This window comes from Hippocampus bargibanti, linkage group LG17, assembly GCF_051943395.1.
Source record: "Hippocampus bargibanti isolate YZ-2025 linkage group LG17, ASM5194339v1, whole genome shotgun sequence".
Classification (NCBI taxonomy): Eukaryota; Metazoa; Chordata; class Actinopteri; order Syngnathiformes; family Syngnathidae; genus Hippocampus; species Hippocampus bargibanti.
The window spans coordinates 2520738-2547690 of NC_142750.1; the positions used below are offsets into that span (position 1 = coordinate 2520738).

The 26953-nt window shown below is 41.9% G+C and overlaps 2 protein-coding genes across 2 annotated transcripts in view; both read left to right on the forward strand.

Annotated features, from left to right (window-relative positions):
• Positions 1-4525, forward strand: part of myo15aa (myosin XVAa) — a 41322-nt gene extending 36797 nt beyond the window's left edge. The window contains exons 63-64 of the mRNA XM_089019476.1: positions 2058-2198; positions 2866-4525. Coding sequence (XP_088875602.1) covers positions 2058-2198; positions 2866-2967 — 243 coding nt within the window. The 3' untranslated portion in view covers positions 2968-4525. The remainder of the gene's footprint in view (positions 1-2057; positions 2199-2865) is intronic.
• A 625-nt stretch (positions 4526-5150) lies between these two features.
• Positions 5151-26953, forward strand: part of llgl1 (LLGL scribble cell polarity complex component 1) — a 29718-nt gene continuing 7915 nt past the window's right edge. Inside the window, exons 1-14 of the mRNA XM_089019445.1 lie at positions 5151-5522; positions 8536-8633; positions 15374-15455; positions 15541-15701; positions 15786-15932; positions 18411-18573; positions 19575-19710; positions 19916-19970; positions 20946-21100; positions 21179-21399; positions 22393-22460; positions 22541-22715; positions 24297-24401; positions 25735-26027. Coding sequence (XP_088875571.1) covers positions 5442-5522; positions 8536-8633; positions 15374-15455; positions 15541-15701; positions 15786-15932; positions 18411-18573; positions 19575-19710; positions 19916-19970; positions 20946-21100; positions 21179-21399; positions 22393-22460; positions 22541-22715; positions 24297-24401; positions 25735-26027 — 1940 coding nt within the window. The 5' untranslated portion in view covers positions 5151-5441. The remainder of the gene's footprint in view (positions 5523-8535; positions 8634-15373; positions 15456-15540; positions 15702-15785; positions 15933-18410; positions 18574-19574; positions 19711-19915; positions 19971-20945; positions 21101-21178; positions 21400-22392; positions 22461-22540; positions 22716-24296; positions 24402-25734; positions 26028-26953) is intronic.

Genomic DNA, 26953 nt, shown 5'->3' on the forward strand with positions numbered 1-26953 from the left:
ACTGATGCCTCTGGTGATGTCATGATGCTTTAGTGACAGCTAAATGCAACATTTGCTGGGAAGAAAAAAAGTTCTGGAGAATTGGGGGACAAAAAAAGGAGATTATTGGAAAATGAGTGTCATGAATAATGTTAAAAATTACTGGTGTTCCTACATTGAGAGCTTCCTGGGCAATATCACAAAAGATCTGGAGGCTAACAGAACTCGTCTACTGTCATGTTGCCCATGGGAGAGAGACCAAGTAAAAAACGAAATCAATATCCAAGTTGCTGTCCTGGAGTATCTTCAAGGAAGGAGTGTACATGACTTGAACCTTGCTCAGCTATGGAATGAGCTCGTTCCTCTTCGTGAGAAATTGAAGGCTTCAGAAGAAAAGGAGCAGATGAGTGAAAACAACTTACACGCGAGTTGGAAGATCATTAATGACCTTAGGCATCAGCTTCACGAGAGTCTGATCAAGGAGAAAGAGAGCGTTGAGACTGCCCAGAAGACCATTGCGGACCTTGAGGCTCAGAAGACCGATCTTCAGTTTCAGGCGCAGAAGATGAAAGGACAGTTTTTGAACTATGCCTTCAAGCTTCTTAGTTCAGAGCATCAGATGGACGCATCGGAGCTCCGAGCTGTAGAAGCCTGCGTGGATTTGATTGTCAAGCTGGATGGACGACCAAGCACCAGAAGGGTGGTTAGATCCGGGACCGCAGAAGGTCAAGGAGCTTCTGAACAAAAACTGTCATCATCTAGTGCAGACACCAACAGTAGTCTTGTAACGTCCACCTCAGAGGAAAAACAAGACGTTTCATTGGAAGGCGCAAAGAAGAACCACGGGAGGAGGGTCTGCTTTTTGCAATGCTTTCCTTTATTCCAACGAGCTCAGAGGGAGCATCAACCAAGCCAACAAAACTGAGCTCAACTCACCTCAACAAAGTACTTTCCTGCTGAAATAAACCTAACGCTCATCTGAAGCTACATCGTTCACCTTCTTCATAGCACCGGACCAAGACTGCATCGTCTATTTTGAGCTCCTAAATGGTCCTTTTGGTTTATAATAATAATAATAATAATAATAATAATAATAATAATAATAATAATAATAATAATAATAATAATAATAATACATTTCATTTCTAAGCGCCTTTCACAACTCTCAAGGTCACTTTAAAGTCCCAGGATCATTTTTTTGTGGGTGAGCAGCGGCTACCACATGCGCCAGCATTCACTCAACCCGGAAAAATTCAAATGGATCGAAAGCTAGCTAGATAGCTAATAGATAGCTCGCGAGATATTTCAAATATAAATATAGTTAGCCATCTAGCCACATAGATAGCAAATAGACAGCTAGGTAGCCAGCCAGATAGCTTGCTAATAGACAGCAAATAGTTAGGAAATACATAGCAAATAGATAGCCATCCAGATAGCTAGCTAATACCCAGAAAATAGATAGCCAGCCAGATAGCTAGCAAATAGATAGCCAGCCAGATAGCTAGCTAATAGACAGCAAATAGATAGCCAGCCAGATAGCTAGCTAATAGACATCAAATATGTAGCAAATAGATAGCAAGCTAGGTCGCCAGATAGCCAGCCAGATAGCGAGCTAACAGACAGCAGCTAGGTAGCAAGCTATATAGCCAGCCCGATAGCCAGCTAATAGACAGCAAATATATACCCAGCTAGGTAGCCAGCCAGATAGCTAGCTAATTGATAGAAAATAGCTAGCCAGCTAGGTAGCAAGCTAGGTAGCCAGCCAGATAGCTAGCTAGCTAGCTAGATAAATATTTTTTTTTTTGGATGTGCCTTCTACACTGGGAAATATGGTCATTGCGCAGGCATGACCAATAGAAAAGTGGAACGGTTTGGACGAGCACTTGCCTACCTGGGTGTGTGCCAGCCATTGTAGGTCGTGTGGCTTTCTATTTTCTGTCATTATTTACAGCAATAATTTACATGATATTGCAATAGCTTATTTCTCATTGCTCTTATGACACATGCCACGATAAAACAATGACTTTACGTTTCAATATTTGTCTACATTCACACACATTTTGTATTTATGTCATTAGGAGGCCATGGTGCATTTCCCTTTAAAAGAAGTCCAGTCAACCCGCACCCAGAGACCAACGTCTGGCTCAAGTTACCCGTACGTTGAGATCATGATTGGAGATCTGCTCAACCAGCGCATCACACAGCTTCAGCTCGAGCAGGTGTGATGCCGTTTCGTTACGTTTTTCTGTGGGTGAGCAGCGGCAGCCACACGCGCCGGCGTTCACTCAACCCGGAAGTAACTCAAATAGATAGAAAGCTAGCTAGCTAATAAATATCTAGCTAGCTAGCTAATAAATATCTAGCTAGCTTTCTAGCTAGCTAGTATATAGCTATAGCTATAATAATAATAACAAAAATAATAATAATAAAAATAATAATAATAATAATAATAAAATAATAATAATAATAATACAAATAATAATACTAATACTACTACTACTACTACTACTACTACTACAAATAATACAATACAAATAATAATACAAATACAATAATACAAATAATAATGATAATAATAATAACAATACAAACACTAATACTACTACTACTACTAATAATAATAATAATACAAATAATAATAATAATAAAATAATAATACAAATAATAATACTAATAATACTACTACTAATAATAATAATACAAATAATAATAATAATACAAATAATAATAATAGTAATACAAAGCGATGGCTAGCTTTCGCAGGCCGAATACAATGATTTGGCAGGCCAGATTTGGCCCCCGACCCTTGACTTTGACACCTGTGACTTCCACTCTGCATATGATCTACAGTACGTATACTGCGTGCTTGTGGTATGTGTTTTTCAGGGTCTGGAGCTATGTCGAGTGGTTGCCATGCACATGGAGAACATGCTGTCTGCAAGAGAAAAGAGACTCACACTGCCACCAAGTGAAATAACCCTGCTTTAGCATTCGAGCAATATACATAGCCGTGCTTGGCATACTGGGACTGAAAAGAGCTTATCTTTGCTTCTTTTTTTTTCTTATGTGGATACGTCCGTACGGAAGTGTGATGTCATCATTTTTGCCGTTTAAAGGACAACCAAAGTGATTTTACAAATTATGGACATAAACTTGTCCGTAGGCGTCGGTTGTCCTTTAAAGACAGACACGATCCGACATTGGATAAATGCATACGGATAGTATATTGTGTGCACCTCTCTTTCCATAATGTGATTTGTTTTCCCACTTTTTTTTGTGTGTACATCGCACAGACAAATGAGTCAAATGTCTACGTTGACGCAACGTGAGTCAAAAGTGGAAGTGAGGACAGTGTCAGGAAGGTTCTTGTTAAAGATTGAAGTCCTCTTTTGGTGAGTCCCTGTTGTCACGTGCTTCATTTTTACAACATTGGGATTAGTTTGGACTTCTTTTCTGAGGAACAGAAGTTTCAATTTGTCTTGAAAACTGAGCAATCTAATCTAAATAGCTCTATGTGAGCTAGAGGTTTTGCTGTGCTAGCTGCCAACTTGTGTTTCCCGTTTGTCGATTCAAAGATGAACATGACGTGCATTCCAAGTGTACTTTAATGTAACCTTGGCTTTTATACTGGAGCAAAAATATATAAGGATGTTATTGATACAAAAACGAATCATTTGTACTCCCCACTATAAATTCACATGGGAGCCTGGATGCATATTTTGGCAATATTTGAGTACTGACTAATCTGAATACAATGCATCAATCATAATTGTAAATATTTATTGCATATAATAACTGCACGTGAAAATTAAACTTTGTATTATAACCGAATAAACTCAGAAAATGTGATTGCTTAATTGTTTGAACGATCCCTTTTACAGCTAACTGCAAATGTATTTTCCCTATCAAGGTTGCTCTTAGTTCTGAAAATAAGCAATTGTATGTAGTAGTTAGTCAAAGTTAGCTTTATTGTGAAATATGCTAATATGCATGACATACAGCACAGATGAAATTAATGTCCTCTCGGACCTGAATATAAAATGAGGTAGTGTCGTGTGTAAAGTGACGTGTAGTAATGCAAAAAAAACCCGTTTAGGTGAGGTCATGCAGAAAAAAATAGTGTTCAGGATGATAGTACAGCATGTAGCGTGTACTCAGAGTTCGGTGAGTGTGGCAGTGGGAAGTGTCAGGGGAGGCAGGGCTGGGAGGGAGTTGAGACTCCTGACTGCCTGGTGGCAGAAACTGTCCTTGAGTCTGCTGGTCTTGGCTCGATGACAAAACAAAGAGGAAAAAAAAACAATTTCATAATAAACTGCTCTCTACTTTTAAAAAAAAAAATCATGAAAAGGGCGATGGGAAATCATACTGCTGGCATAAAACAGGCTATGAAATAGGTTTGGACATTTTTCCTGACGAAATAACATTTTATTAGCTTTATAGCTAGCTATGTATTAGTTCTCTAGCTAGCTTTTTATATATTTCAGTTATTCCGAGTCGTGTTAACGCTGGTGCGTGTGGCTGCCACTGCTCACCCACAGAAATAAACTTATCCCATGACTGTAAAGTGTCCTTGAGAGTTTTGAAATGTGCTATTATTATTATTATTATTATTATTATTATTATTGTGTGTGACGATTTAAAAAATGACTGTGTTTAATATGCAAAAATATTTCATAAGAATGCAGACACATTTTTTTGCTGCCTGTCTTGATGTGGCGTTGCATTCTATTTAACAACATGCCGAATGCACAACCCTATAATGATATTGGTCGAACCTATAGCTCGTTCGGTGCGTCCAGTATCTCAAACCGAACACCCCCACGCTATACTATTCGCCGTGTGGGCGTCTCTGACTAAATTGCCCGCAGATTTCATGGCTTATTATTATTATTATTACTATTATTATTATTATTATTATATTAATGTGCGTGACGATCTGAAAAATGAGTGTGATTAATATGCAAAAATATTTCATAAGAATGCAGGCACATTTTTTTCGCTGACTGTCTTGATGTGGCGTTTCATTCCTTTCTAACAACATGCCAATTGCACAAGCCTATAATGATATTGGTCGAACCTATAGCTCGTTCGGTGCGTCCAGTATCTTAAACCGAACACCCCCACGCTATACTATTAGCCGTGTGGGCGTCTCTGACTAAATTGCCCGCAGATTTCATGGCTCCTATTGGTTACCAACAATGGGGGTCCGTGTGAACCGAGAGAAGGGGGGACCGATGGCCAAACCATCCCCGAGTCGAGCCTCGTCGAGCCAGAAAGACTAAAACGAAGGAGAACCGTAGCACCGCCGCAGCCTTCATAAGCCTCCCGCTCACCCCCCCCCCCCCCACCCATATGGGCTAGCCGGCAAGCTAGCAAGCTAGTCTAAGCTTCGCCGTCCTGGCTGATACCCGCTCCAGTGCGTGTTGCCCCCCCTTACTCGCACCCTCCAGCCCGGCTTCAAGATGATGAAGTTCAGATTTCGTCGGCAGGGCACCGACACGCAAAGGGAGAAGATAAAACAGGAGCTCTTCGCCTTCAGTAAGGTAAAGTAACGGCGCGAGACGCTACCCGGTCCGAACTACATCGAATGTTCTTTTTTTTTTTAAGTCTCGGCTGAATGGCGTAAGTCGGGCTCGCCCCGATATTCGAGCCTCTCCCTTTTTCGATGTGTTCCTTGGTTTAACGGGGTTTTACAAAGGGGGCAAGAACTGTCGAGTTTTGTGCTTTGGGGTAAGCGGGGGAGAGCTTTGTTGATAACTTGTGTGCTGGCTTCAGATGTTTGCTCGGCGTGTTAATTGGCCCAAGGCCCGCGTACCACATTTACATTAACACAACAACACCGAAACTGACTTCAACATTGCGACCAGTCACACTGCTCAGAATGTCGTCGTCATTGCTTCTTAATAATAATAACAACACATTTCATTTATAAGCTCCGTTCAAAACTCTCAAGGTCACTTTATGGTCACATGATAAAGTTTTTCTGTGGGTGAGCAGCGGCAGCCATACGCGCTAGTGTTCACTCAACCCGAAATAACTCAAATAGATAGAAAGCTAGCTATCTAGCGTTGAACAATACTAAGACGCCTGCTCACGATGAGACGTGACACGAAGAACTGATGTATAGTCCCTTCCAAAAACCGAAGCAGCACTTCCCATTATAATCAATGTAAAAAAATGTGAATCCATTCCAAGCCTTGAAAACAACTTTTGTTTTGAAGCACTTTTTAACTATTTCACAGAATGTTACATAAAACAGCGTTAAAGTCTTTGGTAAGACGCAAGCTAGTGAGTAAATCCACTTACACTCTCCTTAAATCAGTGCAAAAAAAAAACACACTGTTCATCTTAACTGTTGTGCGTTTAGACCTCTGAGCTTTAAAGTGCACGAGTCTTTGGTGTCAGCATACCTCCATCACATCCACGTTGCTATCCAAAATCCAAATACATCTTTAAGTATTTGTTGTGGCGACCCCTTAAAGGGAAAAGCCAAAAGGAAAAGAAGAAGTTAAACATTTGCTTTTAACTCATTCACTGCCAGGCATGTGCAAAAATGTGGTCACTCCAGTACCAGGGTTTTTGTCCGAGAGAATACAAATAAAAACCAATAAAAATGACTTAGTGTCCCAAAACTGCCACAAAATGGGGTCTGAACTGGGCAGATTCAGAAAGTCCCGCCCCCTTCTTCGTGACATCACTATTGTTCACACACTGCCATGCTCCAGAATCAAAACAATGGCTTCAGAGAGTTCAGATTCGGAGATGCTTTCTTGTTACTCATCCAGTTATGAATATGATTCAAATACAGTAAAGTCTCGTTATATCGATATTCTCGGGAGTCCGAAAAAATATCGATATAACCGGGACTATCGATATATCCGATATCGATATAACGAGACTTTACTGTAGTTCTGAAGAGGAAAGCATAAATGTTTGCAATCGATGAAAGAAGTCCTCCCGTATCAATTCGAGCCGTCTGGACTCCAATGCAATGCCCAGAAAATGCACAAGATGGCGCACAAGCTCCGTTGGAAATGGGCTGATTTGTCCTCTGGGAATTTGTATAAACTTACACCTTCTTTATGTGTGTTACCATAATTTGCTGCGACACACAACGACTCACCACCGCGTTAGTAATGTAGTTTTTCTTCTAATTTCGCGATCAACACGGTGTTTTCAGACGAAAAAAAGTACCCAAAATTCATTGTGTGTCGTTTTCTCGGTCAGGGGCGTTCCCTCCGTGACGTCACTTAGGGCATCATCATCATCAACTCGAAAACAAGACTTGCTGAATATTCAGCGAGAGTCTTAAAAGGTAAAATATAGCTATACGCGGTGGAATCTTTGTAAAATGCGCTCAGTAGAAGTCATTTGAAGTGATTTTACAAATTATGGACATAACTTATCCGGAGCTGTCGGTTGTCCTTTAAGTGCTCTTCCATTTTGTATTTTTAATTGTTTGTCATTTTCTGGTTCCACTGTTAAAACAAACACGCTGACGCATACTTTTGAAGGTTGGACGCCAGCTGCCACAACTTGACCCAGAGGTGGTCTCACAACAGGAGTTTGCGCATCTCAGACGCTTAAACACTCCATGTTTTACTTTCCTAAGACCTCCGTTCGCTTGGTCCCAAAAAAAGCCCCCCTGTGACCCTCGACACTTTTTAACTCGGCCTAGAATTCTTTCTCCAACGTGTTGTTTCTTCTCTGTACGGCTAAATACTTTCCCAGCTGCCGTGCTGGGGCCACGTGGACCAACTTTGAATTGCATTGAATTAAACAAAGTCTGCGGGGCATTCACCCGTTAAGTGATTCCGCCATTTTTGAGAATTGGCCACGGACTTTAAGGGCATCCCATCCCATCCCCCCTTTTAGATTCCTCTGTCTGATAGCTCTCTGGCTAGCTACCTTGCCTGCTATCTAGCTGGCTATCTATTAGCTAGATAGCTAGCCATCTATTAGCTACCTGGCTAGCTACCTGGCTGGCTATCTAGCTAATAGATAGCCAGATAGCTATCTAGTGATCTATTAGCTATATGGCTAGCTACCTGGCTGGCTATCGAGCTGGCTATGTATTATCTATATAGCCAGCTGGCTATCTCGCTATCTATTAGCTATCTAGCTAGCTACCTGGCTGGCTATCTCGCTGGCTATCTATTAGCTATACAGCCATATCGCTCGCTAATTATTTATTAGGTATCTGGCTGGCTATCTATTAGCTAGATAGCCAGATAGCTAGCAAGCCATCTATTAGCTATATGGCTAGCTACCTAGCTGGCTATCTATCAGCTATGTAGCCAGATAGCTAGCTAGCTATATACTAGCTAGCTAGATATTTATTAGCTAGCTAGCTTTCTATCTATTTGAGTTACTTCCGGGTTGAGTGAACGCTGGCGCCTGTGGCTGCCGCTGCTCACCCACAGAAAAACTTGTCATGTGACTGTAAAGTGACCTTGAGAGTTTTGAAAGGCGCTTAGAAATGATATGTATTATTATTATTATTATTATGATGATTAAAACATGATTCCTTTTTGTGTCTGTACGTCACCTTTACAGACGGTGGAGCATGGCTTTCCACATCAGCCCAGCGCGTTGGCCTACGACGCCGAGCTGCAGCTCATGGCTATCGGCACCAAGGCAGGAGCCGTCAAAGTGTATCCTTCCAATGATTGACTTGATGCATCCAAGCCGTTTTTTTTTTTTTGCGGAAAGGTAAGAACCCGGCAGCCGGTACAATCCAATAAAAACTGTCAAGTGCGTCTGTGAAATGTACAATCCATTTTTGGAGGCTTTGAAGGAGTACTCAGATTTCTGTTTTTTAGTTAAAACCAAATCTATTGTGGGATACCAGAAACTATTTTTGCTTTATTGAATTCTGTGCCACGGTTAAATCATCATTATCGTAAATTGTTAATTAAGTCATTCACTGCTTTTCCCGAATGTATTTGGGAATTGAAAATGTAACGTGGAGCACCATTCTTGTTTTTTTGGGGAGGTTTTGGTTGTTCTTGCGAGGGGGGTGCCGATAAAGCGCTGGTCAGACCTCTTTGGCACGTTTTTTTTTCCCCCCTTCCTCAAGGGTGCAGCATTTGCCGTACAATAGCTATCTGGCTGACTGGCTAGCTATTAGCTATCTATTGGCTTGCTAGCTAGCTTTCTATCTATTTGTCTTAGTATTCTATCCGAGTTACTTCCCGGTTGAGTAAATACTGGCGCGTATGGCTGCCGCTGCTCACCCACAGAAAAAACGTATCCTGTGACTGTAAAGTGACCTTGAGAGTTTTGAAAGGCACTTAAAAATTAAATGTATTATTATTATTTTGTCCATGTTAGCGCTTTGTTCCAGCTTCAGCTGTTGTTAAAAAGCGCTATATAAATCAATATGTATTGTATTGTATTTTGTACAGCCGTCCCCATTTCAAGCTCGGATAATTCCAGATTCATATAATTTAGGAATTAACACTTTTTTTGGGCATTTGACTCAGCATGATTCCGACTTGATCTTGGATTTACACCCTGGTGCGTTCTACTATCTTAGTGACTGCTTTATTTTCCTATATATGATAGTTCTCTATGTTAAGCGCTTTGTTACAGCTTCAGCTGTTGTTAAAGGCTATAGAAATCAGTATGTATTGTATTATCATAAATACTGCAAACTATTGCTCCTCAGATGAAGTCATTGATTGGCAAAATGGCTCTTATAAAAGTTATTTCGAGCTTTGTAAACAATAAGTTTTCTCGATTTGACTCGCGGGTTGTCAAAAGTTGAAGCCACCGTCATGGATGCCGACGAGAACCACGAACGTTTGGATGGCGAAAGGAAAACAAACACGACATGTTCAGCCCAGATGCAATTTCACTCATGGAATTAGAGAATCCCATAAATGCGGCTAAGAGGATTGTAGCGCCATACCGAATTCCTTCCTTTTGACATAACAGATAATGGTGGTGAACATTGCAACCACTTTTTCGATATCATGTCCTTTTCTCTTGTTTTCAAACTGGGGATTTTTTTTTACTACAGTAAAGTCTCGTTATATCGATATCGGATATATCAATAGTCCCGGTTATATCGATACTATTTCTATGCACGCACTGAGAAAATTACATGCAAACAGGGTTGGATATATCGATAGTCCCGGTTATATCGATATTTTTCGGACTCCCTTGAATATCGATATAACGAGACTTTACTGTATTTTAAAAAACAATAGATCCGACAGAGCTTTGGCGTTGCATAGTTTATACACAAAGTTCTTGTTAGTCTTTATTTTTGGGAGCAGTACAGCAGTAAATAAGAGGATAACATCAACATGCTTGCCACTGTCTGGGCTTAGCGACTGTGTCGTTGTTTGCCCAATCTTCGCTCATTTATCATTGAGTGGGAAGCTCTGTCTGTCTGTTTGTGTGTGCATTAGACAGGAGAGAATCAGCTCTTTCAAATGCAGCAGGAGGGGGGGGGAATCGGCAAGACAGGCTGGTGGTGCCAGGCAATTGGAGAGAGCAAGCGAATGATGGAATGAGAAAAATGGCGGAATGCGACAATGCGGACGAATAACCGCAACGTAAACACACTCTGAGTGTGTCAGCTGTAGGAAAAAATAATGTCGAAGCTCTTCCAAAAATGAGCCATGCGGCAAAATCCAGGCAAGACTTCTTCACTCTTTAAAGGGCAACCGACACCATTTATTTTGGTTTCCTAACTGACATCAGAAAAACATTTTATAGCATCTACAATACCCAAAACACGCAGGCTGATATTTTTAGTCAAAGGCAAAACACCAATAAGAATGACTTAAAGTGTCCCAAAACTGCCACAAAATGAGTTTGTAACTGGGAATATTCAGAAAGTCCCGCCCCCTTGTTCGTGACGTCACGCCAGGATATTCCTTCACAAACTGCCTTGCTCCAGAATCAAAACATTGGCTTCAGAGTTCAGATTCGGAGAGTATGCTTTCTTGTTACTCATGCAAATTTGCCCATTGTGGGACGAATAAAGGTTTTCTGATTCTGATGAATATGATTCAAATACTTCTGAAGAGGAAAGCATAAATGTTTGCAATCGATTAAAGAAGTCCTTCCGGATCAATTCCAGCCGTCTGGACTCCAATGTGACGCCCAGAAAATTCACTAGATTGCGCACAAGCTCAGTTGGAAATGGGCTGATTTGTCTGCTGGGAATTTGTGTCAACTTACACCTTCTTTATGCGTGTTACTGCAATTGGCTGCAACACACAACGATTCACCATCGCGTTATTTATGTAGTTTTCCTTCGAATTGTGTTTTCAGATGAAAAAAAGTACCCAAAATACATTGTGTGTCGCTTTCTCGGTCAGGGGCGTTCCCTCCGTGACGTCACTTAGGGCATCGTCATCAACTCGAAAACAAGACTTCCTGAATATTTAGCGCGAGTCTTAAAACGTAAGATATTGCTACATGCGGTGGAATCTTTGTAAAATGCGCTCAGTAGAAGTCATTTGAAGTGATTTTACAAATTATGGATGCAACTTGTCCAGAGGTGTCAGTTGTCCTTTAAGAGTCCCAGCTGCTGTAGGAATTTCTGGAAAGTCTGCGCCGATTGCAAAGCGTGCAAAGTCGAGGAAATGTGCACCCGCGGAGAGTCTGGAAAACGTGAAAACTGAGTCATTTTTCAACTCTCGCACACACGGGAGTAGCAATGACCCACCTGGAGATCCTTGTGGTAACATAAGTTCTATGTAAACATGTTAAGCTTTTAGTAATATACACACGAAACCATTTTTACGACTTGGGTTTTCTCCGGGTAATTCAATTTCTGACCACATTCCTAAAAACGTCCATGACACATTGATTCAATGAGAAGGTTTCTTCAGCCGTCATCTCTACTTCTTTGAAGGTGTCGGACGTTTCGCTTCTTATCCAAAAAGCTTCGTCAGCGAACATTTTTTTTGCTGGTAGTTTCGGCCCTATATATATCCCAACTCTCCAGACTTGGCGGTGCCAGACTCTGCTATGATTGGTCCCTGCTCTCAGGTTGGGGGGGGAACAGAGGACTACTCCCTGCGGCTACACTGATTACTTCTATTGTCCTGACTGATTACTTGTATTATCGTGCCTGAGTATGGGTATACTGTGCCTTGGCTTTGACACCTGTGCTGTACGGTGTCCCCAAATGAGTGGAAAAATGGTCATGTGTGTGTGTGTGTGTGTGTGAAAAATCTGTCAGTAAATAGATTTTATTTTGTTTTAAATGAATATGTTTCAAAAGAGCGAAAGATCATGTGACGTGGGGATGGGGGGGGGGGGGGCAATATTGAGGACTCATGTCATGGAATGTGTGCCCTGGGTTAACCCTGTGTGTGTATCTGTGTGTGCACGTCGATGGTGAGTAAGCGCTTTGTTGCTCCGGTCTCGTCTTAATAAAAGGGAGCTTTTGAATTGGTTTCCATGACAACCGGCGCCGTTGCCCGGGATGAAGTCCCCTGACCAAAAGACTTAAAAAATGTGCGCCTCAGCACATCAGATAAAAGTGTTTGGCTAAACCACAAAAAACAGGACCTAGCGAAGAGTTTGAGTGTAGCGTACCTTGCTCTGTCTGTGCTTAAAAACCTTCAGAATCAGAAAACCTTTATTCGTCCCACAATGGGGAAATTTGCAGTCCACAGCAGCGATTGAAAAGGGATGGGGTGTGCGACCACACGCCTCCCGGTATCGGTGACTAACATCCTGAGGATGAGCTAATATTTATACACACACGCGGGGAACATTTCTTTCATGTTGACCGCGTTTCAGTTGCACGTCCGACTAAACACACACAGACGCAATAGAGCAAAGTCCAAAAAGTTTGGGACACTGTGTACTCGATAAATCAAGATTGTGTTTATTTAAAAAAAAAAATACTCAGTCATCTTGATACTGGCGCTAATCTCTGAGTTCAAATCTCAAAGAATCCGTTGTGGAATCTCAATAAAATCCTCAAAGGCACCTGAGTCGATGAGATTTGACTGAGATAAAAGAATGGCTCGTCTTTTCTAAGTTGAATTTTAAGAACAAAATGGCAGCGGATAGAAGTCCAAGATGGCGCCCGAGTAGTATATTTTGTGTAGTTTTAAGGCTTAGAAAATTAAAAAGTAGAAAATTATATTTTATGAGGACCTAGGAATGGATTATTCTCATTTTAATGGTTTCCTATGGGAAATTAATTTTTGGGATACACACCTCGCCTTACACACTCTGTCTGGGAACCAATTAAGTTCGTAAGCCAAGATATCACTGTATAATGCAACATTTTGATGCATCATCGTCCAGTTTTGCACCCTCCTGATTTCAGAGCCAAGTATCTCAGTTGCACTGTTGCGAAAGTGGGACACGAGAAATCCCCGGTTGAGACAAAAGCCATGCAAATTAAACCAGGATTGTGTCTCTAGTGAGTGGGTGGATTTGTTTGCCGTCTTTTTATCGCTTTTATCGTTTCACTTGCCCTTAGGAAGCTTGTCCAATGCCTTTTCATTCAATTCAGCTCCAAATGTAAAGATGTTTCAACTCTGACCTTTTTACAACCAACTTAGTTTTTTGTCCCAAAGTATCGTCAACTTTTTGCTAATGTTCTGTGTCGTCCTTCCTTCCTGACGTCCATATCTTGTGTGTGTGTGTGCCTGGAGGACAATGCCTTCTGTTTGTATTCAGACCGTGAAATCGCTTTATCCTTGCTAACACTCTTTCTGCATCACTGGCCGTGTGTGTGTGTGTGTGTGTGTGTGTGTGTGTGTGTGTGTGTGTGTGTGTGTGTGTGTCAGAGAGAGAGTTTTAGCGATTGTGAGCTACTGTCGTCTACCATTGTTAACATTTCGGGGCAAGCCAAGTTCCCCGATCAATGAGCACATTGTGCCTTCAAAAGGTTCGTCACCATGAAGAAGATACAGGAGACATCTCCCATTCTTGTCTGTTTTTGATTTAGTTTTTTTAAAAACTTTTATTTTGTAAACTGGCTTCTCTGCACAATTTGGCTCACTGTTTCCGTTTTTTTCCCTCCTTTGTTCAGCCATTTGAGTTTTTCTCTAATTACCGCCATGCTGGTATTTCCAACTTGTCGCATACGATTTAGTCCACAACGTGTTTGTCCTTGTTTGAAGTCTCCGAACAGTCCTGCTGGGTTTGCGGCAGGAGCCTTTTGATGTCTGTTTTGCGTAGGTTGGATTGTCTAAAATTAACTACTACAGACAATATCCAACTTACGAACGAGATACGTTCCGAACGGTTGTTCGTAAGGTGAATTTGTTCGTAAGTTGCTTCAGGTGGTTCGTAAGGTGAATTTGTTTGTAAGTTGCTTCAGTGCTACAGTATATTTTCTATGGAATGTATATCTAAGGCTTATATAAGTACAGTAAAGTCTCGTTATATCGATATTCAAGGGAGTCCGAAAAAATATCGATATAACCGGGACTATCGATATATCCGACCCTGTTTGCATGTAATTTTCTCCGTGCGCGCATAGAAATAGTATCAATATAACCGGGACTATCGATATATCCGATATCGATATAACGAGACTTTACTGTATGTCTAAGGCTTACATAATTAACTTGTATTGGTTTGTACTGAAAAATAAACGTTTAATGAAATATATGCATGTTTTAAGATATGTACAACTGGGAAAAACGTCTGTGTAAGCTCTCAGTCGTACAGGAGCGGTCCATCGATGAAAAGGTTTCTTCAGCCGTCATCTGTACAAATTTGAAGGTGTCGGACGTTTCGCTTCTTATCCGAGAAACTTCGTCAGACGAGACTTTGAGTAAAACTACTCACAACTCGATGGTCCGTCTATTCAATAGACTGCCAGACTGGTGTTCAGTGAATGAGTTTTTTGTTTTTATAGAAAAATAGCATCTGTACTCCCGAGAAAAGTCACACAAGCTAATTCTGGCAGAGGTACGAGGCCTTACTCATAATGCAATTTAATGCCACTCACTGTCAAGGTAACATAAGGCCTACGATTTTTTTTTTTTTTTTTTTTCCCCCCTCAAACTCACCAGCCCCCAAAAATCAGAGTAATTTATGTTAAGCTTGTAGCACTAGGCTACCAATTCACGTTGACGTTTATTTTAGTTGTATACATGGCATTGTATTTTATTTTTTTCCCCCTAGTTCTGCTTGATTTATCCGACAAAAATTGCTCTTGATTACATACGCGCAGCTGTGTTATTTTCGACATTTGCGTCAGCCGTCTGTTGGAAATTGCTATGAGCGTCAATAAGTTCTCCACTCTTACATTTAACAACTACATTTCATTGCCTTTACAGCTCACAATTAGCCCCTTTTTAACTGTGTTCACCGTGTGGCCCTCACGGTCAACTCCGAGGACAGATTGAAAATGTATGAAATAAATTATTTGGGTGTACCTTAACAATTCTCCCAGTTACGGGGCACCCGGTGTGGAATTCACAGGGCTACACAACGACACCACTGCTGTCATACAAATTCACTTCCTCCCAGGACAGGTAAGCCCAAAACTTGCTCACCCACGTGTGATATTCATCGGTATCAATGAAGCCGTACTCATTTGTGGTATTTTATCTGTCACAGGGCCGCCTGTTGTCACTTCTGGATGATAACAGCATTCATTTGTGGGAGCTGACTGCCACAGCTCCCAGGCAGGTAGGCGGGACTAAGAGAGAAGGCGTGGTTATTCTCCAGGAAGTGGGTAGCTACAGCTTACCGGGGAGACCGGGCATTGACAGCTGCAGGTAATGATGAGCATTAAAAAATATTGATTTGCCATATTGGATCATTTTGTCATCCTTAGAATTTTTTTTTTTTTTTTTTTTTAGTACTACACGAGTGACTGTTCTCCTCCTGCTGAGGTCATGTGACCTCCTCTGTATTGGCACAGAGGGAGGTGGTGTCTACTTCCTGGATTTACCCAGTCTGGCACTGAAAGCCAGCCAAACATTGCCCCAGGATCAGGTCACGCAGAGGTGAGACTGTTGCAAATAGAACTTCATTGATTTGACAAGCTTCAGGAAGATATGAAAAATTGCAAAATTCGTTCAATCCAGAACCGGTGTCTTGCAAATTTCCCCAATGTGGGACGAATAAAGGTTTTCGGATTCTGATACGTTGATAGCACAGTGCACATCAATCACACGCTATTTACCAAATAGCGTGTGATTCACTGAATTAAAGTGGTCTCATAGTGTCTTAAAAAAAATCTAATTCATGAATATTTCATTTCTTGACTTTGAGTCCAAGTGAAAATTACCGGTTACATTTTCCGGTGCATAAGACGCACCGCAGTATAAGGCGCACCTCCAATGAATGGTGTATTTTCAAACCGTTTCCATATATAAGGCGCACTGGACTATAAGGTGCACCTTCAATGAATGAAAAAAAAGTTTTCTACATAATATATACATTTATAAAAGTTTTCCAAATATAAGGCACACCACATTATAAGACGCTACAGTATATTTCCAGTGTATAAGGCACACCCCCAATGAATGGTGTATTTTTAAACTTTAGGTAACATCCGACTTACGACCGAGTTCCGTTCCGACCAAACGGACGTAAGTCAAAATGGTCGTAAGTTGAAATCCATGCAAAATGTTGAATAGAGACTCGGAGGCTAAATGACTTGCAAACTCCCCGATCACACGGTCGATTGCTGTGCGAGAGTGCGATACTGGCTGGCTGGCCAAAATTGTCATACGCGTTGCCTGTGCCAGGCGTAGAATTAAAATTTTTAAAATAGGGTCTGGAGGTCGTGGTCGTAAGTATGGGTGGTCGTAAGTCGAGCATGTCGTATATTCGGATGTTACCTGTTTAAGGTCCACCTGCGTATAAGGTCCACCTGCGTATAAGGTGCATCTGCGTATAAGGCGCAGGGTCATCATTTGAAGAAAATCAAGGCTTTCGGGTGCACCTTATTATACACCGGAAAAATACAGTGATTTAATCACATCATGGTACAATAGTGGCCGTGTTCAGTTTAGCCCCCTTGCTTTAAACTCCTCGCTTGTTACAATAAATGTAACTCGATTATTGGTTTTTCATGAGGTCAGCGTTTTGTTGCTTTACTGGCCATGTTGCAGGGCTTCCGTGTTGCGCGACTGGTCCAGAAAAACACCCCCCCCCCCATCATTAGGCAGCCTTATAGAAGAAGCAAGTGGGCAGGACTGAGGCCTAATGAGGACCCTGATAAGGATGCGTGTCTATGTGTGTGTACAAGTGTGAAGGATGGGAGGTTTTTACACAGTGAGGCTTTGTACCAGCTGCCAACACGTAATGTTCCGGTTTGGGGGGGAAGCGTTTCAGCTGAATATACAACACGTGGTCGCGCTGGCTCATCCCAGAGTCCCTCTAGCAGGATGCAGGATTCCCTAAAAATACTCATTAAGACAATGGAATTCTGTGTTTGGGAAGTTTCTGCCTCTCCTCTTCCGGAAAGGATCTTCCTTGTTGAACCCCACCAAAGCGGCTGGATGTCTGTGCGTTTGTTTGTAGACGGAGATAAGATAAAGAAGAAGTCATGCAGGCTTTTGCGCTCGTTTTTTTTTTCTTACTTGTTTTGATTGAAGTCCTCCGTCCTCCGCATGCAATCCAACCACCGTTTCCTCCCACTCTCCTGTGCCGAGGGAATCCTCCAACGTCTCGAGGGTGTGTCCTGTTCAACATTCCTCTTTTTCCTCAAAAGGAATGTCTTATTGGCGAGGTCCAGCAGCTCCGTTCCCGCTTAGTGTCAACCTCGCTTGTGTTGTTGGACGAACAACTTCAGCTAGCGTTTACACCACACCGTACCGCTCTATTGGATTGGATTGGATTAGCCTTTATTAGTCTCGCAGTGGAGAAATTTACATTTCACAGCAGCAAAGCTATGGAAGGAATAGGAAAGGAAGAAGTAGAAAAACAAAATACAGGAGCTACTGTCAAGGCAGCCACTCTTGTGGTGCCATCTTGAAGTCAAAAGAACAACAAAAAGAGTCATTCAATCTTAAACACTTCAGCTCCCTTTCTAGATGAAAAAGGAGCGGGTCAAAACGTCCTTTTCACCAGTGGATCAGGGACATCATGGTGGAATACTGCACGTCTGCTACAAGCGAAAGGTTGAAAGCAAACGGAAAGGTATAGCATCCATTGACAAAAATAGATTCTCACGTCTCCTGTCCCACGTAAATCCGCTTCAAGTCCAAGCAGCGGCAAACACAAAAACAACACTCGGCCGCCATCTTGGATTTCCTGTTATGTGCATTTGATTTCTTAGGTTCTTAAACAATGCTTCATTCTCTCTCTTCAAGCCCGGAACGTATCACAGCTTGTTCCAATCATTACGAAAATTCGTCTTCAGATTATCTTGATTGTCAGTCCAATTATTTTGATATGTAAATATTTAGTTTTGAACCACAACGGTTAAAGATAACAGTATCTTGCCGGTAAACAAGACATTGAATGTTTTTCAGCCTGGCTGAAGACTACAGATGTGGGAAATCATTAGGGCCCGTGGAATCTCTTCAGGAGCACCCTCGACAAGCCGGCAAGATTCTAATTGGCTACAGCCGAGGCCTGGTGGTCCTGTGGGATGTGAGCGGTCGTCAAATCGAGCGCCTCTTTCTTGGCAAGCAGGTACAAAAGCAAATATGGCGGGTGCTCTGTCTTGCTTTTTTAAAATCTTCTCTTTTCTTTTTTTTTTAACTCATTCACTGCCATTTCCAAATTAATTATGGAATTGAAAATATGACATGCAGCGCCATTCCCGAATTTATTTATTTATTTTGCTGGGTGCCGATAAAGCGCTGGTCAGGCCTCTCGCAATGTTTTTTTTTCCCCTTCCCCGAGGGGGCAGCATTTGCCTTCTGTCAATGTTAGCGCTTTGTTACAGCTTCAGTGGTTGTTAAAGTGCTATATCAATCAATATGTATGTATTGTATTATATTTTGTACAACCGTCCCCATTTCAAGCTCATATAACTCCAGACCCATACAACTTAGGAATTAACTATATTTTTCTGGTGAAAGAAGAGAGTCTAGGGCACAGGTGTCAAAGTCAAGGCCCGTGGGCCAAATCCGGCCCACCACATCATTTTTTTCGGCCCGTGAAAGCAAATCAAACTTGTTAAATTCCACAATGATTGCTAAAATCTGAGCCAAAATTTCATATTTTTGGATGTCAACCACAATAAAAGTCATTATTCTCGACTTCAGATTTGAAAACGAGTTATTCATTAATTTGCCGTGTGCTCTATATGTAATATTTGAAGGGATTTAAACATTCTAATGGGTTCCCCAAATTCATAACGGCCCTCGACAGGAAACCATAACTACAATGTGGCCCGCGGCAAAAAATGACTGACACCTGCGACTCTAAGGTGTCTTATGCGGCCTTGAATGTTTATGTCAACCTATAACTCAATATTCTGTGGGTCCTGGAATTTGAGTGACAATGACAAAAACCCTGGCACTGGAGTGGACACATTTTTGCACATATCTGGCAATGAATGAGTTAACAAAGTCTGTTTTTGAGAAAACGGGCATCTTTAACTTGAGACAGTTTCATATTAAACATCATGAATGAGTACGTGCAGTCAAGTTGCTGATGCCATACGCGTTGCTGTAAATCCTCTACAGCAGCTGGAGAGCCTGGTGTGGGAACGTACGGGAAACGTATTCGTCAGCTCCCATAGCGATGGCGGTTACTCCGTGTGGGCCGTTGAAAGCTGCGATGGCAACAATCAGCAGCCGATGTCCTCAACCGTCCCATATGGTGAAGATATTTTTTTTCTTTACATCATAATTTTGCCGTGCCAATCTAGCAGAGACAACAGAGGGATGGGATAGACGGCACGCATCAGCATTATTCAGGAAATGCCAATGAGTCAACACGAAGGGCTCGGTTTCCGTGATTTATTTATTTTTATTTTTTTTCACTGTCATCTCATGAGACGTTTTCTTGTGTTTATCCTTTCCAGGTCCTTTTCCCTGCAAAGCTATTAACAAAATACTATGGAGGACAACGGAGACTGGGTGAGTCATAAATCAAAGTGGTGTAAAAAAAAAAAACACATTTTTCATTTGTAGTCGATGGTAATGCTTCAGACTATTAGCAGCAATTTACAGCTACTGGTGAATCTGTTTGTCAGTTGATTCAGTGCTATTATTGTATGGAATGTATGTTTAAGGTTTATATACGTATGTTTCAGATTTATATACTGTTTAAGTATGTACTTGTACAACTGGAGAGAATATTACATATGTTTCTATGTATAATTGTATTTTATTTGTTATTGTCTATGTATAATTGTAATTTATGTATTATATCTGTGCGTGTCTGTGACTGTAAAGTGTCCTTGAGAGCTTTGAAAGGCGCTTGAAATAAAATGTATTATTATATATGTTGTGACAAAAATGTTCATATATACCGTTGTTCGTAACTCAAATGTTCGTAAGTAGGGGAGCGTCTCCATGGGGGGGTATTCCATGACTCGCGTGGCTAATAAAAGATTCTGAATCCACCAAACGGCTTTATAGGATGACAAATAAATACACATAATCACACACTTCTGCAAGAATCGAAACAAGGGTGCGGAAAATCCTACGGGACCCTCCGCACCCTGCCCACTACCTTTTCTAGTGACTTCCCTCAGGCAGGGGATCCTGATCCATGCACACTAAATCCAGCCGACATTTATGATAATAAAAATGATAATAATGATAATAATACATTTAATTTCTAGGCGCCTTTCAAAACTCTCAAGGACACTTTACAGTCGCAGAATTTTTTTCGTGCGGGTGAGCAGCGGCAGCCATTCGCGCCAGCGTTCACTCAACGGAAGTAACACAGCAACAAAGTTATGAAACTTCCCCCAAGCCATTAACTCTCTATTACATTTTTTTTCCTGATGATACTAGTGCAGCATGTTCTAGCGGAGACAAATTCCTTGTGTGTTCTCCATACTTTGCCAATAAAGATGATTCAGATTCTACGTTTGCCTCTGGTAGGTCACCGGTGTTGCTGTACAGTGGAGGGATGCCCAGAGCCAGCTACGGTGACCGGCACTGTCTGACCATTCAGCAGGACAAAGACCACATCACCTTGGACTTCACCTCCAGGGTCATTGACTTCTTTACGGTTCACAATGCTGAGCTGGAAAAAGGTCAGGATCCCAGCGAACGTGACAATTCTGGAATGTTCTTTGGTGTAATTGGTATTTAATGACCTCTTCTCACGGCAGAATTTGATGACCCATCTGCGCTGGTGGTTTTACTGGAAGAGGAATTGGTTGTGATTGACCTCCAGAGTCGCGGTTGGCCCACTATGCCCACTCCCTACCTGGCTCCTCTTCACTCTTCGGCCATCACGTGCTCCTGTCACATCACCGGCGTCCCTCCCAAATTGTGGGAAAGGCTGGTCAACGCTGGCAAAGCGCAACAGGGCCATCGGCACGCACCCAGGGTGAGAAATCATGATTGATTTACCATACTATAAGGCACACTAGAGTTTAAGGCGCAATTTTAATGAATGAACTTTTCCATATATAAGATGCACCACATTATGTTTTATTGCATTTGTTTTCATATATAAGGATTATAAGGCGCACTTAGTACCGTACTTGATTTATAGCTAGCTATTAGCTGTCTGGCTGTAAGTGTAAGCTGTTTGGCTGCCTAGCTGTTGGCTATCTATCTGGCTATCTCTTTGCTATTCATTAGCTATCCATTAGCTAGCTATTAACTGTCTAGCTGACTGGCTGTTAGCTGGCTAGCTGTTGGCTATCTGGCTATCTATTAGCTATTTATTAGCTATCCATTAGCTGGATGTCTAGCTGGCTAGCTGTTGGCTATCTGGCTATCTATTCGCTATTTATTTGCTATCCATTAGCTAGCTAGCTTTCTATATATTTGAGTTACTTCGGGGTTGAGTGAATGCTGGCGCATGTGGCTGCCGCTGCTCACCCACAGAAAAACTTTATCCTATGACTGTAAAGTGACTTTGAGAGTTTTGAAAGATGCTTATAAATGAAATGTATTATTATTATTATTATTATTATCTATTTATTGGCTAGCTAGCTGAACGCTGGCGCGAATAGCTGCCGCTGCTCACCCGCACAAAAAAAATCTCGTGACTGTAAAGTGTCCTTGAGAGTTTTGAAAGGCGCTAAGAAATTAAATGTATTATTATGATTATTGTTATTGTTTTTATTTACTTTTGTCCACCCATCAAAGGTTAAGTATGGCCTTGAGGAAATGACTCTTTTATCCAACTTTGGTATGGTTCATATTCGCCTACATTATTATATATATTATTGGCGTAATGGTGCACAGTTTCATTTATTCGCACACCACACAGTGCAGCGTCATTCTCAATCATAACGTGGCACGATTGTTTTTTTTTTATTATTATTATTATTTATTAAAACCCGTAATTCTTATTTGTTTTCATTTCAAGAGCTGGCCCGTATGTGGAGGGAAAAATCTGGCTCCTCCACCCAAACAACACGAGCTGCTTTTGACAGGGTACCTACACTTTGGAACTTGACGATCACTGTGACAAACTTTTGCTTTAACTGCATCTTGTCTTTCTTGCATGTTTACAGACACGAAGATGGCACCGTGCGTTTCTGGGACGCATCGGGGATCGCCCTCACGCCGCTGTACAAACTCAGCACGGCCAACGTCTTCCACACAGACTGCGACCCCTGCGATGACCCCCAAGACCCGAGCGATGACCCCGACATGCGACAGGAAGAGGAATGGCCACCCTTCCGCAAGGTAAAAAACAAAACCGATAAGCGTAAAAGGCAAAAAGCATCTTTGTTTTGCTGCAAATGCGCATCAGCGGGGGATGTGTGTTGATCCGAAATGACTACAGTGATACCTCGGCTTACGAACGTCTTGGCGAAGGAACTTTCGGCTTGCGAACATTAAATTCATGAGAATTTAATCTTGGCATACAAACTATTTTTGGGGATACACATGGAGCGCCACAATGAGTGATGTGTCGTTCGCGAACAAGCCCGTTCTCCTAACAAGGAAATGGCAGCCGACTTTTTTTGTCCTCTATTTCCTTCCCCCAGTCTTCGGTTAAGGCCACATGATTGGTCAAGAACGCAGCAGTGAGGGGGGGTGGTTTAAACATTAAAGAGACAGGCAGATGACAGTGAGAGTGTTTCAACTTTGATAGTTCAAAGGCAGTGTGTAGACTGCAAGGTTAAAATATCCCATCAATCGGGCTCCATAAATAACCATCTGTACACTTGATGCAAAAAGCTATCAACCCAGCTAAACAGAACACAATTGATGAGGAACCAGGTAAAATTATCGCAGAGAAAGCGCGGCAACTTCACTCGGATATCATCAGAAGGCAACCTGGAAGTTTGTCATCCATTGATGATTTCAAGGCTAGCCATGGATGGTTCGAGAACTTTAAGTGTCGTCCAGGGATTCATAGTGTCATTTGTCATGGTGAGGCAGCCAGTTCTGATGATAAAGCTGCCAAAGCTTACAAGGAATCATTCCTCAAGATGGTGGAAGAAGGCTATGTTCCTCACTCATCAAGTGTTCCTCACTCCATTCCATCAAGCCATCAACGACCATCACAAAGGTAATTAAAACGACTTTATTATACATTACAGTTAATTTCTTTAATTACAATACCATAGCACATTTATTATACATAAAATAAGGTATATTTTGTGTAGTTTTAAGGCTTAGAAAATGATGTTTTACGGGGACCTGGGAACGGATTATTCTCATTTTAATGTTTACCTATGGGAAATTAATGTTTGGGATACACACCTTTCGCCTTACACACTCTGTCTGGGAACCAATTAAGTTTGTCAGCCAAGGTATCACTGTATTTAAATCTTTTGTGTCTTCATCTCCAGCACTCGCGTGGTGTGTTTTCATATTCCTTTTACCTTCCCACACGCTCGCCTACCATGCAAAACCCGCGTTTATCTGCGGTCTCCTGTGGTAACTGCGCTGCGTGTTGAGGAATGGGGGGCCCTCTTATGGGATCAGAAAAAGCTCCCCCCTCTCTCTCCGTAATGAAAACCAGACCCATCACCCCACTTCTTTTCTCTGACCAACTTCCAGAAGATTCGATTGGAATTTGTGTGTATGCGAGAGACAAATTCACACGGCGAGGAAAGTGTTGTTGGTGTGTTAGCCAGAAAAATATCAGTCGCTGCCGATTGCGGAGGCGGACTGGAGACTCAAAGTGTTTTAGCCGAGTTTAATGTTTCTTTCATGTAACTATTTCCTAAAACCAAACTGTAGATTCATTCCAGCTCATTACTTATTTGACATTGCACTTTTTTTTTTCTTCTAATAAAATGCTTGTGTATACAGGTGGGCTGTTTTGACCCGTACAGTGACGACCCCCGTCTGGGCATCCAGAAGATCAGCCTGTGCAAATACAGCAACAGGTTATTGGTGGCGGGGACTGCTGGACAGGTAAATAAGAATATTAATAATACATTTCATTTATAAGTGCCTTTCAAAACTCTCAAGGTCACTTTACAGTCACCGGATACGTTTTTCTGCGGGTAAGCAGCGGCAGCCACACGCGCCAGCGTTCACTCAACCCGGAAGTAACTCAAATTGATAGAAAACTAGCTATCTAGCTAATAGCTAGGTAATATATAGCTATATAGCTAGCCAGCTAGCCATATAGGTAACATCTGACCCACGATCGAGTTCCGTTCCGACCAAACGGTCGTAAGTCAAAATGGTCGTAAGTCGAAATCCATTCAAAATGTTGAATAGAGACTCTGAGGCTGACTTGCAAACTTCCCCCCTCTGGTGCCATCACACAGTCAATTGCTGTGCGAGAGTGAGATGCTGGCTGGCCAAAATTGTCGTAGGCGCTGCCGGCCTGCTAGCGCGTTGTGGTGCCAGGCGTAGAATTAGCCAAAGAAAAAGCAACAGGCGAAAAAATGAGCTATGATGAAGATTGGATAGTATCGACCATTTATTCAAACAATAAAATAACATTAACAGCCTTAAGCAAATCCAAAGCGTCCTTTTCACCAGTGGTTCAGGTACGTCATGATGAAAAATGTGCATGTCTGCTTGCAAGTTAAATGTCGAAGGCTCACACGAAGCTGTAGCATTCATTGACGAAAAGCGATTGTCTCACATCTCCTGTCCCATGTAAAATCTGCTTCAATTCCAAGCCGCGACAGTTTTACATAGTCATCGGCGCTGCATCCATCCAGTTGAGACTGTCCAAAAGCACCCAACCTTTCCGCTGAACAAAACGGGGCTGTGGAAATTCGGCCCAAACACAAAATTGAGGCTTGTGAAAGCACTTGTTGACGGCTGCCTACTCGGCCGCCATCTTGGGCTTCTTATCATATATCACATAGATCATTTTGTATTTTTTACTGTGCCGTTTGCGACTCACATTGAATTTGCCCATTGTGGTGATGCAGTGAGACAAAAAAATGTATATATGTCTTCACTTTTGACATAAAGTATCATAAACAGTGGGTGGGATACATTGTGGGGGTTGTTAAATAAAATGGACTGCATATTGTTGATCATCAGTTGTTGGTGGTTTTAACATGTTCTTATTTTTTTTTTTGGGTCAGGAGTGCAACAGATGTTTTGTGCAAAATTTTAGACCTCCTCCTTGAGACGACTTTGAGTTATCCTTGGGTTGCGTCCAAAACTCTCCACCGCGTTGTGCTTTGGCAGCAAACTGCTTGAGCTGTTCACTATTTCAACTTTTCTCGCGTAACGCTCGCTATGATATTCAGCCCGTTACGTTTTCCGCCTCCCTCAGGTCATCGTGCTGGGACTGAACGATGAGTGCTCGGATCACACGGTGGACGTCTCCGTGGTGGACCTTCTGCAGGACAGGGAGGGTTTCACGTGGAAGGGCCACGACCGACTGGACCCGCGTCTCAAATCCGCCCCTTTCCCACCGGGCTTTCAGCCTCAGGTGCTGGTGCAATGCATCCCTCCGGCTTCGGTGACAGCCGTGGCGCTGCACGCCGAATGGAATCTCATGGCCTTCGGAACCAGTCACGGCTTTGGCCTCTTTGACTACCACAGGAGAAGTGCCGTCTTGGCCAGGTGCTACCACACGACCATTCACTACAAACAAACTACCATATTTTCCCGTGTATAAGGCGCACCCAAAAGCCTTGATTTTCTTCAAAAGATGACCCTGCGCCTTATATGTGAAGTAATATTGAGCTACAACAGGTCTCACAACTACTGTTAGTAGCCACCGACTCCTTTTCCCCTTTTTAAACTTTTATATATTCTAATATTATATTTGGCAACATTTTGTCATTCATTGAAGATGCACCCTATAGTCTGCTGCGCCTTATACAGTAAAGTCTCGTTATATCGATATTCAAGGGAGTCCGAAAAAATATCGATATAACCGGGACTATCGATATATCCGACCCTGTTTGCATGTAATTTTCTCCGTGCGTGCATAGAAATAGTATCGATATAACCGGGACTATCGATATATCCGATATCGATATAACGAGACTTTACTGTATATGGAAACAGTTTGAAAATACACCATTCATTTGGGGTGCACCTTATACTCCTATGCTCCTTATACACTGGAAAATACGGTATATATTTGGAAAATGTAATGAATTGACGGTGCGCCTTATAGTGCAAGTGCACCTTATACATGTGTATGGAAACAGTTTGAAAATACACCATTCATTGGGGGTGCGCCTTATAATCCCGTGCTCCTTATACACTGGAAAATACGGTATTTACATATTATATTTAGAAGACTTAATTCATTGAATGTGCCCATGTACGCTGGTACGCCATATATATGGAAAAAGTTAGAAAATACATCAATCATTGGGGGTGCGCCTTTCATTCCAGTGCGACTTATACACCAGAAAATACAGTGTTTATATATTGTATAGAGAAAACATGTGAATCAAACCTCTGAAGATGGAGGACACTGATTCGCTGTGGTGACCCCTTGAAGGGAAAAGCTGAAAGGAAAATATTTAGAAAAC